We start from the raw sequence: 14,016 nt of genomic DNA on the forward strand, positions 1-14,016 counted from the left end.
CTCAGAGATCACATTAGATTACAGATGTTAAATTTAAAATGAGAAATCAAGTATCTGGAGTTTGAAGAATTTCTCTGAAGTGTCTTCATCTTCTCTAACACTACAGTTAATTAACAACAACTTGTGTTTTAATAACACCTATATTCCATGATTCTGTAAGTGTTCTAATCAATGGTTGCCAAGTTGTCTGCCCCAAGAACCACTTTGGAGCTTCTGAATTATATCCATATAATGTGCTATGCTGCAACGTCCCCTTTCCAGAGGCCCTCCTTTCTCTTTTAAGGTTATTTTCAGCTTTGTCTTTTCCTCTCTCATCCAGATAGTGGTGTTCAAATGCTCTTTTTTTCTCCAAACTCCTATCTCCAGTCCTTCCTTCTAATCATCCCAATCAATCCTTGACTCTGAATTTCTCCCCTCCCCTGGAGGTCCCCAGGACCTCCCCAGCACCTGGCCCTGAGTTCCTCCGGGAAAACACTGTGAGCTCAAAACGGTTGGGGTTTGTTCAGCAGGTTGGGTTTTTTTCCCCAAGTTTATTGCTCAGTGAAAGCCAAGCTATATCATGAAAGATGTGACTAGAATATAAATTGTCCCAACTCAACAGGTTAATCAAGGTTATTTGATCACTAAGGATTTAGTTAGGGGCTATGGTTGTCACTGCAATAAAACAATAATCACAAAAAATAATTTAAATGGTTTTATTTAAGTCAATTGTAGAGATTCTGGATGTTGCTTTTCGAACACAAGAAATTAACAAAACAAGCATTCATATTTCTAGTTTTAAACACTTTACACATGTGGAATGCAGATATTTGAAAGAGATTTTCAACAAGGTCAACACAATGCATGAGATAATACACACTGAATTAGGCTAGTCTTCACCTCCATCTTCTAGTTTATGATCCTAAATTGGTTGGAGGTGTGTGTGTGTGGGGGGGTGCCTTTTTGCTTTTTCATTTCACAGATGATTGCTCAACACAGAATGAAATACACCAAAAGAAGAAAATAGTCTTTTTATACCTAGGGAAGAAGCTACTACTCTTAAAATGATCACTTCAAGGTAACAGACATCCAAATTGATGTGGTTTTCTTTGAAACTTCATCAGTAAATCATTTCTTGCACAGTAGGTTTGACATTAACCCTACATTTAGGATAGGCAGTGTTATGGAGTGCTGGCTGCTGTATACCAACATCAGTATCAAGTTCTTCGTCAGGAATTAGAGACTGTCCCAGATACCAAGCAGGACAACACTTGCAAAAAAAACAAAAAGTGAACTGCAGATAGGTCAAAACAAGCTACATTTACTCTTAGAAAATTATCATAAAATATTATTGGATATGTTGTTTTAAATGCTAGCTTATAATAAAACACAATGGAATCTTCTATTTTTAACATCTTATGCTCAAATGGTCTTTACATAAGTTGTGTTTTAACAAAACACATTAGACAACATACACATTCTATCAGAGAACACAGAAACTTGCCATTTGGTGAAGGCTATTCTTCCAGTTACTATAGGGCTCACATTTCTGTATTCATCAGCTTAGTAAATGGGTTGGACTGTCATCACATTAAAAATATACAAAATTGTTTGCTCTATTAGACGATTTTTAAAGAAATATGTTTTCTTTAGTTTCAACAGATTTTTAACAACAAGAATCTTATTCAAAGAAGTTTTGCTCCTGTGTTATTAGTCCAAGTGCTCTGAACATTCCCCCTTTTAAAGGCTTCCGGGAACTTAGTGTTTTTCAAGCTGTAAATTTCAATAGTGATGGTAGAAACCACACCTCAGAGGGAAAAGCAGTACCCTTTGGAGTTATCATTCAAACAAACAAAAGAGCTCTACGAATTTGTCACTCGTCCATTTTAGAAGAAATTCCATTCATGTAACTCTTATGAAAATCAACCACAGTTTTACCATATCAAATGACCCAAAGAACACCACAGGTATCCAGGGGAGACAGTTCACCAGTGCATCTTTAGCTTGATTTTAAAGTCAATCTTAGAGACGATCTGGGCACTGTGGTTCTCAGAGAGACAATCTGCCTATCCATTGGCTAAAGATTTTTCAAGTTAATGAACATTTCATTTTCCACACTTTGAGTACCAAGAGATTTAACCAGGAAAAAGCTCAAACCTCAGGGTTCAAACTATAGCATGGAAAAATAAAGTATACAGCAAGCACCGTCTACCTCCTTTGCTCTCTCAAAGATGTCAACACTCTATTCCAGTCAGGGGGTGGGGTGAAGAGGCTGAACCCTGGAAGCAAACTTCACCCAAAGGGGTAAAAATCTGTTTGGTGGCTGTTTCAAAACAAGTTCCCAAACTGTAGAAGGGACTCCAGCCCCTTTGACTAGCAGGAACCACACATAAGAAAAGGACAGAAAATACTACAACACAGGCTTATTTTAATTGCCCAGGGGTTTCCAATGCAAAGCACAACTTAAATGCATATTCCAAATTCTTGCTCCAAAGCCGTCTTCTTTGTGCACTGAAAAGGAGGAAAGACAACCCCATCAATTGTTCTCTGCAGATAAAGGCACTGTTTTGCAGATTTCCCCCCCAGATCTGGGCCAGCTTTGCTAATGACCTGCCCACCCACCTGGGGCCCTTCTCAAGGTGGCCCTCGGGAGCAGGCCCACACCTTCAGGAGCCCAAATCCTCGCCAGTGGGCAGCCCAGAAGGCTGTCTTTTCGTTTAGCTGTTGGCCTCCACGAAGACGCAACCTGAAAGAATGCGTGCCGCTTATTTTCCTAGAGGAGACGGGGGTCAATAACTACATTTTAAAAAGCCCACATTTTTTTTCCCCTCACGAAAGACATCTGCTGCATTTTCCCTGCAGAGAAAACACGGACTCAAGATCCCAGAGCTATCAGGGGTTCTTTCACACGCCAGCATTAAGGCGGTTTAAGCAAAAGCTGAATGAAAGTTTTCGGAATCATGGCCTTCCCTCCCGCCCCTTTTTTCCTAAGACCACCAGCTGTTAACAGCACACACAAAAGCTCACACAGTGCTATTTTTCACAGGCCCGCGTTTAAATGAGATATGCAGAAAACCGGGCCTGAGCAACGTGGAGGGTTCGAACTCGCAATGGCTTATCCGTGCGACTAATCCAGGGCACCTGGTTTGGAAACGGTGCCTCTGTGCTCCGCTCACGCGCCCCGCCATTGTCCTGGAAGAGAACAGTGTCCACTCCTTGGCATTTTTCGCGACTCGAAGGTGCTGGGGGATCCCGACTCGGGCACGAAGCTCAAAACGGCATCCCCCACCCCCGAGGCGCCGGGGGAGAAACGCTTTCAGTCGGGCCCGGAGGGTGGGGAGGCCTCGGGTAGATTTCAGGTCCAAGCCCCCCGCCCCAGGGAACCCCAGCCCCCAGAAGGCTCGCCAACTTCCCACGCCCAGGATGCCCTGGAAGAACTTCTCCGCTTCCGTTTTTTGTTTTTTTTTTTTTAACAATTTTGCGCTCGGCCGCCACGACCTACATTCTCCCGCGAGGCGCTCCGAGCCGAGGAATAAAAGGGAGTTGAAACCACACAACAGTTCGGCAGCCCGCCGTCAGCGCTTTGCTGCGCTCCGCGGGGGTTCGCATCCGGCCGCCATGTTTCCGACCCGAGAGCCGCCCCAAAACCAGCCCCCCTCCCCCCTCCGTCCGGCCCTCCCCCCCCCTTCCCGGCCCGGCCGAGGCCGCGGCGCCGCCGAGCTGCTTTCAACTCTCCCCCGCCGCCCCCTCGCAGCGAAATCTGACTCGACGGCTGCGGGTTGTGCGCCTGCGCGCAGCGCGGGCTCGAGGCGCGGGCGGCCGGCGGGTTCCCGGCCGCGGCTTGAAAAGGCCGGAGCGACGGGGCGCGGGGGAGGAGGGGGGCGGTCCGGGCCGGAGCCTCCGCTTTCCTCCCAGCGGGCCCCCGCTCCGGCCCCGGCGCGGCTCTCACACGTGCACGCTAAAAACCCACTTCAAAGTCTTGTTCTTGGCGCGGGGGCGGCCCCCTCTGGGCCAGCCCTTGGGCCCTCGCGCGGACCGCGAACCGACCCCCGAGCCTTGCCGGCCCTTCCCAAACCCTGGCGCAGCGATGAGACTGAGAGGGCCGGAGAACGGGGACGCTCGCTGAAGAGCCCCGGGCGCCGGGATCGGCCTTCGGGCGTGCGAGTACCTCCCCTCCCTCCCCCACCCCACCGCCACCGCCACCGCCACCGCCTTCAGAAAATGAATGGAACACAAAGTTTGCGGCCAGCGCTGCGCTGTGGCCTTCGGAGCTCACCATTGTTTGGGCTCGTTTTGACCCCAGGTCCGGATTAGGCAGTGGCTGATTCCTGCTTTACAGCCCCGCCAGCCTAATGAGGCCGGGAGGCGACCGGGCCCAAGGCGTCCTTGGAGCCCGGGCAACGGCCGATTTACGGCCGCCAAGGGCCCTGTAGGTGGAGATCAAAGGGTCAGCCGGCCGAGACCGCAAGAGAATTGACCCTAGAAAATGAGGTCCCCTCCCCCCCGGCCCCAGCTTCGACCGGGCCTGCAAGAACTTGGTGTGTGCAGAGGGACCCCGGGCGCCCCCACGAGGGGTCTGAGGACCCCGAGCGGGAGCCCTGACTTCTGCGACGCCTCGTCCCGGGGCCGAGCCCGAGCCCGACTAGACTTGGGTCTCGAGGGGAAAGACCGCCCGAAAGAAAAGCAGCCCGGCTGCGGGGCTGAGATCCCGCGCTTCAGGGGATGGGCAGACCGGAGGCGACTCTTTCAGAAACTTAAGGGCCAAGGCCCTTAGGCATTTTTCGTTTGTTTTGGGGGGCTTTATGAGGGGAGAAGGAGCCAGGGGCGAAGAGACAGCGGGCGGCGAGCAGGGTGGGAGGGGCGAGGAAGTCCTGAACACAACTTTCCTGGGAGGCTTTGTGAGCAGAGGCGGTCCCTGTTAGTTCTTCAACCTCCGCGGTAGTTAGGACCCACAGCCTGCTTAGCCTGGACCCTGATCTTTAACCTTCCAAACTGGATGAAGTCCAGGCTTCTGTCTGCGTGAAAATAGACACCTTCGTGGAAATCTTAAACTAAACCACCCATTTTGGAAAAGATAATGGACTTTTAACAAAGGTCTTACCAGGTGCAAGAAGTAAAATAACCGTTCTCTTACTGAGAATCCAGCTGACATTCATGTTTTCCAGCTTATCTTTAGGGTTGCAAAAGTTTTTGTTGTTGTTGGGCGGGGGGTGGGGGTGGGTGTGCTTATTCTCTAAGAGACTTACTGAAAATTAAAGAATAGGTACTCTCAGAGTCAGATTATAGAGAGAAAATCTGTCAAAAGTTTTCTACTAAAATTTTCTTTGCAACAAATGACAAGGGCAGAGGGATAGACTATTTGCAAGATAACGATGCTACATCCATATTAAAGGACATCATGTAGAGGAGCAAAACTTTCACATTATCTTAATATTGGTTATCACCATTGTTAATTCACATCTTCCCCTCTTAGGACACAATGCTCTACTGTAAATTTTCATGGCAGAATAATTTCAAGCCTTGTAAAGAAAGATCAAACTCTTAATGTCTCCTAAGGAGATGTCTGTTTAATGTATTTAATGGGGGGTGGGAGAAGCAAGATTTTGAAATAATCTTGCATCCAACCCATCACTTTACTGTCATTTAAGGTTAGGTTAAGTTGGGGGTGGAGAGAAAAATCATAGAGAAAACAGTAAACTGTGGAAGTTAAATGCACATTTCAGAAGAAAAACATAATTTAGACTTCAGTTGGAACACATGTAAAGCCAATTTTATGAGTACACACTTTCTGAAAACTTGCTGAGCATTTAAAATGCTTTCTAGTTTGAAGTGAAGGAAAACTCCTGAAATAGGAATTTGGTCCAGCACCCTCAATGTCAAGGTCAAGACTAGAATGTCTGGGGGTAGGAGCAGTAGACTGACCAGGTTACCTGCTCACACTTGTGAAGACATCCCAATCCATTCATGGCATTCAGGCCTTTGCCTTGTCTACTGGTGAAGGAAAGTGGAAAAAAAAAAAAACCCATTCTCCACAAACAAGAAATCACATCCAAAGCAATGTGCAATTAGAGACTGTCAATAACTAATTGTCTGTTGACAAAGATCAGTAGATAACTTAAAACAGACTGTTTCAACTGTATCCAAGGAATCAAAGTTTCTTTTAATCATCAGAACTTCTCTTTCAATTTAAGGTTGATTTATTTGAACATGGAAAAAAAATCAGGCACCAATACAAAAATGTTATAACATAAATAGATGTGCCAAGACTTTATTTCTTCAAAAAGAACAATAAACAAAATTCTAGAATTCAAAATGATTATGTATAATACCAAACTGACTGCCACCAAAAATCCTAGAGTACTGCCCCTTCAAGAGAAGGAGATACTTAAGCCTATTCATTACATTTCTAAATTCTTTACAATTCCTTATCTCCACCATTCTATTTGCTGATTTGCAAGTTGGTTATTCATGCAGAGATTGGGCTCTCAATATTAAACAGCACCCTAAATTAGTTTTAAAAAAAGCCCTCAATACTCTACCCACTCCACCCCCCCCCAAATAGTAATGTTTCTTTTTCATATAACTGTAAAAAAAACTGTCCAAATGAGTTGCTTTACTTAAGATTAAATAGATTGTTAATATTTTATCACAAAGCAAACAACCATTTTTCATTGTTATTGATTTTAATGGAAACAATGCTCTTAACATCTTTGCCTACAAACCATGAACTTTTAAAAATACATATTTTGCAAATGTTTTTTCTTTCCATAATATTTCAGAACAGCTGCAGTTATTACACCACTATAAAAATGTTATGAATAATTGTGATAATTACGAATTGAACTATATACAGCAAAACAAACCAACCTGTGCCTTCCAAAATTGTAAATGGACTATGGTTCTTTTAAGAAGCACTTTAATCATAAGTAAGCACGCCTCGACTGGCCTTACTCATCATCACTGTTTCAGACATATGCTTACTTTTGAAAATATATAGATAGCTAGATTTGATAGGCAGATTAGATACGTCATAGATACAAACATATATAGGTATATGGGTGATCTCTCGATAGAATAGACAGACATGCATCCTGCCGCGGTGTTCATTATTATGTAAGATAATAAAAAACTAAGGGACATAAAACTCATTAGGTTACCTTAGGTTTACATATGTAGGGCAGGGATGATTAAATCCAGCTTCTTAGTCTTTGAAGTACAAGATTGAGATGTCATGGCCACTAACTGATCAGTAATATTTGATTTGCATGCCGAAAATCCAGGACAAACACATTTAAACTCGCAGTTAAACAACCATCTGAGCTAAAGAAAGGAGGGTCTTCCCAGATGGAAACTGACACTGTAAAGAATCTATACTGCAATAGAAAAATAATTTAACAATTAAAAAAGGGATCTGAGTGAGTTATAAATACCAACAAACATGATTTCACTTGCTCACATCTCCTCTTTGTAGAAGGAGGCTGTTACAAAACAAGAGAAAGGAGTCAGTGGTTCAAAAATTGTAAATTGTGTTCTTCTTTCAAAACAATAAATTTTAATGCTAAAGCGGTTATAATCAAAAGCTGTACAGAATTTGTTAGAAAACATTTATCCATAAATATTGTTCAGTTCCCGGCATTTGTAGCAATAATTAAATTACAAACGATAAATATGGCATCAATGGATATGTATTTACAAAAAAGAAAGTTATTACAAAAGGCAATTGTATACTAAACGTCACAATTTGTGTAGAGTAACATCACATCCTCAGCCTGAAAAAATACTGAACAACAGTTTCGACCCCATTAGACAAAAATACATTCACAAGTGTAATGCTTTGAGGAAAAGTTCAAGACATAACAGGACTTTGGCACGGTTTAAGACTGTGAGAGTTTAAACAATCACCACTAAGGCGAAGATTTTTCCATCAGTTTTAGCATCACCACCACCAATAAGCCTTCCATAACTTCCTCTCAAGAAACAGGACAAGAGTTAAAATGAACTGAAGGCGTTTAGGGATGGGGTGAGCAGAAAGCAAGAGAAAGGGGAGGAAAAAGCAGTGAGATTTTTTTTTTTAATCCTTCAAATGCCAAAACATATTTTCTAATCCTGAGAAAAGGGCATGGCTACTTTTGGATCTTGCCCAAAAACCTTCCTGGACAATTGCAATTAACCAGATGTAGCCCTATATATGGCCTCTTGCCTTAAAACTCCATTTCCATCTGATTGGTCTCAGTTTTCTTTTTAAAATGCATTTGGTCCATTCTATGGTTAAACAGGGTTTGTGTTTGTCCTCAGACGTACCATTCGTTAAAATTGGGAGGAAGTCCAGGGTTGTGGCTGGTGCTAGTTTGAACTGCAGAAGGGGTTTTAGTGGTATCTTTACTGTTTGCAGAAGCTATAGCGGGTGGAGTGGAAGATTCATAGCCTGAACTGGCAGCAGGGGAGGAATCTGACCCTGGAGATTCATGAACCTAAAATTAACATGTATATATTATAATGAATATAATTCCAACTGGCATTGTGCAAGCAAAAACAAGAGCACTCTTAAGAGCAAGACCGCCCAGTGACCCACTTAAAATACTGCTGATTTGGGGGTTTTGTTTTTAATTTCCACATTACCGATGTGTAAGAAAACCCCAAGACATTCGTCAAAAAACCAGTTTGAGTCCTAAGACTGGCATTGTGGAAAAGGAATAAAGTGCTCTAGTTTATTCATGCCCCTTCAGAAATGCTTTCTCCGCGGCTGGAGCGGGGAAAGCACGTAGTCTTTGGGGCCCTATAAAATACTCCGGGCCCAAGTCTCACCAAGACCGCTCTGGCTTGCGAAAGCAGGTACAGAGAAAAGTGGCACGGGCGCCCTGGGCGCTGCGAGGGCTCCGACAATTGCGTGGGAATCCCCCCGCGCTCCTCGGCCCTATTGTTTTACCGGAAGCCGAAGAAGAACGGAGCCCCCAGCCCCCGCCCCCCGGGGTTCGGCGCGGGCACTCTCGGTTCTCAACGCGGGTTGAGCTGGGGAGAGGCGGCCACTGCGACCTCCAGTCCCGGCGAGCTCGGTTAGAGCTTCCCAGTAAACAACTTATCTTTCCCTCCGTTCCCTCCTCCTCCCCACTGTGCTCCCGCTCCCCCCCACCCCGTCCCCCATCCCGGTCCCCCAAATAGGTTCAAGGTGTCAACGCTGGAGCAAATCGGATTTAACGTGGAAGATACAGGGTTGGCAGCGCGGGCGCTTCCGTTCCGCGGCCCGGTGTTGGGCAGAGTGTTTATAAACCGCCGACCGCTAATAAAGAGGTAATTACCTTCATGTGCTTGCGCAGGGAGCTCGGGTGCGTATAGGACTTGTCGCACATCTTGCAGAGATACGGCTTGTCGCTCGTGTGCACGTGCATGTGCTTCTTGCGGTCGCTGCTGTTGGCAAAGCGTCTGTCACAGCCTTCAAATTCACATTTAAAAGGTTTCTCACCTGCAAAAGGCGGAAATGCAAAGGGGGTGGGGGGAAATAGAGTCAGGGCCAGGAGCATCCTCCGGCCGAGCAGCGGGAGACAGAGCGCCCGGCGGTCTGCCCGGAGAGGGAGCGCCGACTGGGGGCGGCCGTGGCATCTCTTTTCCCTGGAGAAAAATGGAGAGCGCGGGTTGAGCCTGCTAGGGTGGGGAGAGGTGGACGGGGGCGGGGGTGGGGTAGGGCCGGCCCAGAACCTGCCCGTCCCTTTGTTCTCCAGGCGGAGGGCAAGCCCCTGGCTCTTCCAAAGTTTCCCCCGAGTTGCGGTACCCCCCCTCAACCCGGCCCGGGGCCTCCGAGCGCTGCCACGTTCAGCCGGTATCTCGGCGTAGCAGCCAAGCCCGGGAGGGACAATGGACCGGGGACGGGACAATCCCTTTTAGTTCCTTCTTTGTACCTTTTAATTTGCCTCTTTCAAATGCATCGGTTTTGCTAAGCCCAGCATTAAAAAGCTGAGGTCGTCGTACTTAACGTTCGAAAAGAGAAAACTATATAAATCCAGGGGGCTCCGGACAGTTTTACAAGATGCTCTGAACAAGCCACGAAACTGGGATGCCTTTTCTACGTTAGCGTTCCTCCCGGAGGACTGAATTGAACCTGGAACTCCAAATAAAAATAGTTTGACAAAAGTACCAGTCATTTAATTAGGAGATGTGCCAATCAAGGGTAAAAAAGAGCGGAAGTAACCGAAAGTTAGTTTTCATTAGCATTTCTATGGTTGCCTCCCCCGACTGGGTGCCGAGAGCTAAGTCGCTGGTGAGCAATTTCTCTGCACACGTTCGGAGTCCCTCCAGAGTAACCCAGAAAGAGACAAAAAGAGGCGGCGCCAGTGGGTTCCTGGGCGCGAGAAGGTTCCAATTAGTTCCTGAGACCGCAGAGCCGTCTACCCGGGAAGTTAGAACTGGGCAAAAGCGCCGCGGGGCGGGGAGGGCGAGAGGTGGAGGGACCGTGACAGCGCTACTTCTTCCAACCGCCCCGGCGGGGCGCCGCCTCTCTCTACGGCCGCCACCCCTCGCTCCCTCGCGGGGCAGGTCGGCTCGGCGGCGCGCGGCCGCGGCGGACCCAGCGCCCGCCCGCCCTCCTCCTTACCTGTGTGCGTCCTTTTGTGGATCTTTAAGTTCTCAGAACGCGCGAAGACCTTGCCGCAGCCCGGGAAGGGGCACGGGAAGGGCTTCTCGCCGGTGTGCACGCGGATGTGGTTGACCAGTTTGTATTTGGCTTTGAAGGGCTTGCCCTCGCGGGGACACTCCTCCCAGTAGCAGACGTGGTTGTTCTGCTCCGGGCCCCCCACATGCTCCATGGTGACATGTGTCACCAGCTCGTGCATGGTGCTGAAGGTCCGGTCGCAGCTCTTCTTGGGCCGGCTCAGCTGAGCCTCGTCGATCCACTTGCACGACAGCTCCTGCTTGATGGGCTGTCGCATGTAACGGAAGAAGGCGCCGGGCCCGTGGTGGGCCGCCACGTTCACGCCCATGTTCATGTTCATGGGGCTGTAGTTCGGGAACTGCGCGCCGGCCGTGTAGGGGTCCGTGCGCGGGCTGGCCACTGGGCGGTACGGGTCAGCGCGGCCGAACAGCTCTCCGCGCAGCCCCAGGTGGACCTGGTTGTTGTCCACGTGCCCGGTGGGCGACGGGTGCCCAGCGCCCTGGTCGTGCAGCCCGGGGAAGAGCAGGTAGCCGGGGGGCTCAGAGATGCCAGCCGGAGCGTGCAGGCTACTCGCCGAGCCGGCGAAGAGCCCGTGCTGCCCGCCACCCGAGGCCGCCTCGCCGAGCCCGGAGCCGCGCTGGCGGAACAGAAAGTCGCGCGTGGAGTTGAAGGCGGCGGAGGCGGCTCCGCCGTAGCTGGGCACCTGGCCGGCGTGGTGATGGTGGTGATGGTGGTGGTGATGATGGCCCAGGGCGTTGGCATAACCCGAACCCTGCGGCGTGAACGCCGAGCTCTGGCCAGAAGACAGATCGTGAGCCGCCGCGGGGCTCAGCTTGAAGGCGGCGGCGGCGGCGGCGGCGGCGTGCGGCGAGTCCCCGAAGGGAGTCAGCCCTATGCCCGCCGGCTCGCGGTTGGGCATCTCGTGGTGGCGCGGCGCGCCGAAGCTGCCCACTCCCAGCCCCGGGAACTGCGGGCCTCCGTCCAGGAGCATCGTCATGGGTGATTCTTTTTCGACACCAGCGATCTTGCAGATGTGATCGAGGGTGCTTAAGAAGGAGAGCTCCACAAAGTCGAAGTCGAAGAGGGGTGGCGACGGTTGGACACGGTGGTCGGGAGATCCCTCAGGCTGAAGCAGGGACTGCAACTTTCTGTCGCTGAGAGAGTCTCCTGCAGAGGGACAGGAGGGAGGAGGGGAAGTAGAAGGACCTGGAGGGGGGAGGAGGGGGGAGAAGGAGGGGGGAGAAGGGAGGAGAAAAGATTCTGGAACTAGATCTGGTTTAACAAACTAACAGACGCGCACAAAGAAAAATAAGCAAAATAATAAGTGGAGGGCGGAGTTTGCCAATCCTGTCCCGGGCACCCCACCTCTCCCCGAGAGCGCAGAGCCGCGGGACCAGGAGGCTCGTGCCTCCCGGCTAGGGTGCGCTTAGAAGCAGAGCCGGCTCGCGGCCGGCGGGCAGGAGGCAGGCTCGGTGCTCGCCGCTCGCCGCGCCAGTCCCAGCCTCTTCGCCTCCAGAGTAGTGTCCTTGGACTGATAAAGTCAATCACTCACTCCTCTCACATAAACCGAGCGGGAGGCCGCGCGGCGCGCGCCAATGGGGAGCCAGCTGGCCCGCGGTCACCTGACCCCCGGCCCCACAGCCCATTGGCTGTCGCGAAACTGATTGGCAGCGCGGAGCGGGGAACATGGCAGCCGCGGCCGAGCGGCCGCCGCTGATTGGGCCGTGGCCGGGCGCCTGGCAGGTGAGGCGGCGGTGGCGGCCGGGAACCCGCGAGTGGGCTCCGCGAGGCTGGCGCTGCCGTGGGGGAACTGGAGCCAGGCTCAAGCCGGCGAGCGGCGGGGCGGAGCCGGGGCCTCTCCCCGGCTGCCCCCTCGCCCGAAGCGGGCGAGCACCCCTCGCGCCCGCTTTACCCGCTTTGACCAAATAAATGATCCTTGCCTCGCCAGGATCATTCCCACCGTCGGCTGGGCGCTGGACGTCCAGTCCTGCCTGGGCGCCCCCACCCGCCGCCTCACCACCCCGAGAATGTGCCCCCGGGCGCGGATCCCGGGGCGAGAACAGCAGTTCCACTCTGGCGGCTCATTAGCCGCGTCCTCCCCACGCGCCGCTGGGGGTCCTGTTGACCCAAGAGGCCGGACCCAGGCCGGCCGGCTCGCCGTCTGTGAACTGAGCGCTGCCGGCCGGCCGAGGCCCAAACAAGGAGCAATGGTTAGAATTAGAGTCATCTCCGTTACTTCCGTCTGAGCCAACCATTGGCTCTTCAGTGTGTGAGTAGTGGCTACAGGATACTGTCCTCACCACTGTCCCCACCGCCCTCCCACAGAACACACCAGACACAACACAGCAAACACATGTAACACAGTAAACTCGCACACACCACACTGAACACGCTCTCAGCCAAACACAGCAGTAAGCACGCACAACAAACTACACGCAAAAAGGGAAACAGACACATAGCAAATTAAATACACAACAGTATACACACACGCACGTATAACTGCAAACACACCGAAGCACAAACACTAAACATGCACAACGGACAGTTAGCCTGGCACGCCGAACACGCACACAGCATGAACTACACAGCAAACTCACCACACACACGTTCACTCACACACACACACACACACACCGGATCAGTGCCTGTTTTTCAAACCACTGGGCTAATCAGCTTCGAACTCTCAACATTTTCAAATGCAAAAGTGGGGGCGGGAATGGGGCTTGTGAGGTGGAATTTTCTTCCCTCTGAACTGCCAGGGCTTTGCCCTCTTCTCCTCCTACCTGCAGAAGCATCCAGTCACCTCGGGAACTTCTTACCCTTAAAGATTGTCTTTCTAGGGTTGTGTGTGGGATCAGGGCCCCCTCTCCTGTCTGGTGCAAGGTCTTTCTGGACATAACGACCAGGTTCAGACAGAGCTATAAATCCACTCATTTTTTTTGTTGTTCGGCAGGGCATTTGCAAAGAATGTAAGAGAGCGAGAATGGCCAAAAAAAAAAAAGAGAGAGAGAGACAGAGAGAAAGGTGGCTGTGATTGTCTCACCCCGAGGAGCCGAGCCCCAAAGTCTGTGCCTTGAGGCAGCCTCACAGCCTGGCCGCCATCTCTCCGTAGGAAACAGAACATCTGATCAAGTTCAGAGACGCTTGGAGAGACCGCCTCAAGCAGCGCTTTATAAACTGCAGCCTTTCACTTCCTGCCCCCCATTCCTCCTGGCCTGGTCAAGACTTCGCCTTCTTTCTTTGCCAGTTTGCTGGGGGGGAACCCTGCCGCTAGCGCACTTGCCGTAGTCACCCCCTCCCCTTCAAACTCACCCCAATTCTCTCTCTACATCAGAGCTCTCTCCCCAGGTTGGAAGGTGAGTTCACTGCTGACTTAAATGATTACAGCTACTGAA

At 50.3% G+C, this 14,016-nt stretch overlaps 1 protein-coding gene across 2 annotated transcripts; it reads right to left on the reverse strand.

Annotated features, from left to right (window-relative positions):
* Positions 1–693: 693 nt before the first annotated feature.
* On the reverse strand, positions 694–12,141 carry ZIC3 (Zic family member 3). Of its 2 annotated transcripts, none has more exons than XM_020898152.2 (3): positions 10,565–12,141; positions 9,276–9,439; positions 694–1,249 (listed from the first exon to the last, which is right to left on the reverse strand). In XM_020898152.2, exons 1-3 carry the CDS (start codon positions 11,616–11,618, stop codon positions 1,100–1,102), a joined length of 1,368 nt encoding a protein of 455 aa, XP_020753811.2. In that variant the 5' UTR covers positions 11,619–12,141; the 3' UTR covers positions 694–1,099. The 2 variants fall into 2 exon arrangements, with proteins under 2 accessions (XP_020753811.2, XP_020753810.2); XM_020898151.2 differs by lacking the exon at positions 694–1,249 and adding an exon at positions 6,188–8,450.
* Positions 12,142–14,016: the final 1,875 nt, after the last annotated feature.

The sequence above is a fragment of the Odocoileus virginianus genome, unplaced genomic scaffold, assembly GCF_023699985.2.
Source record: "Odocoileus virginianus isolate 20LAN1187 ecotype Illinois unplaced genomic scaffold, Ovbor_1.2 Unplaced_Contig_1, whole genome shotgun sequence".
NCBI classification, from domain to species: domain Eukaryota; kingdom Metazoa; phylum Chordata; class Mammalia; order Artiodactyla; family Cervidae; genus Odocoileus; species Odocoileus virginianus.

Excerpts from the sequence above, each read along its gene's own strand:
- ZIC3 (XM_020898151.2), bottom strand. The coding sequence starts at position 11,618 with ATGACGATGCTCCTGGACGGAGGCCCGCAGTTCCCGGGGCTGGGAGTG. Across the intron at positions 9,440-10,564 it reads CCACAAAAGGACGCACACAG|GTGAGAAACCTTTTAAATGT; the intron begins GTAAGGAGGAGG and ends CGCCTTTTGCAG. Across the intron at positions 8,451-9,275 it reads CCCTGCGCAAGCACATGAAG|GTTCATGAATCTCCAGGGTC; the intron begins GTAATTACCTCT and ends TGTTAATTTTAG.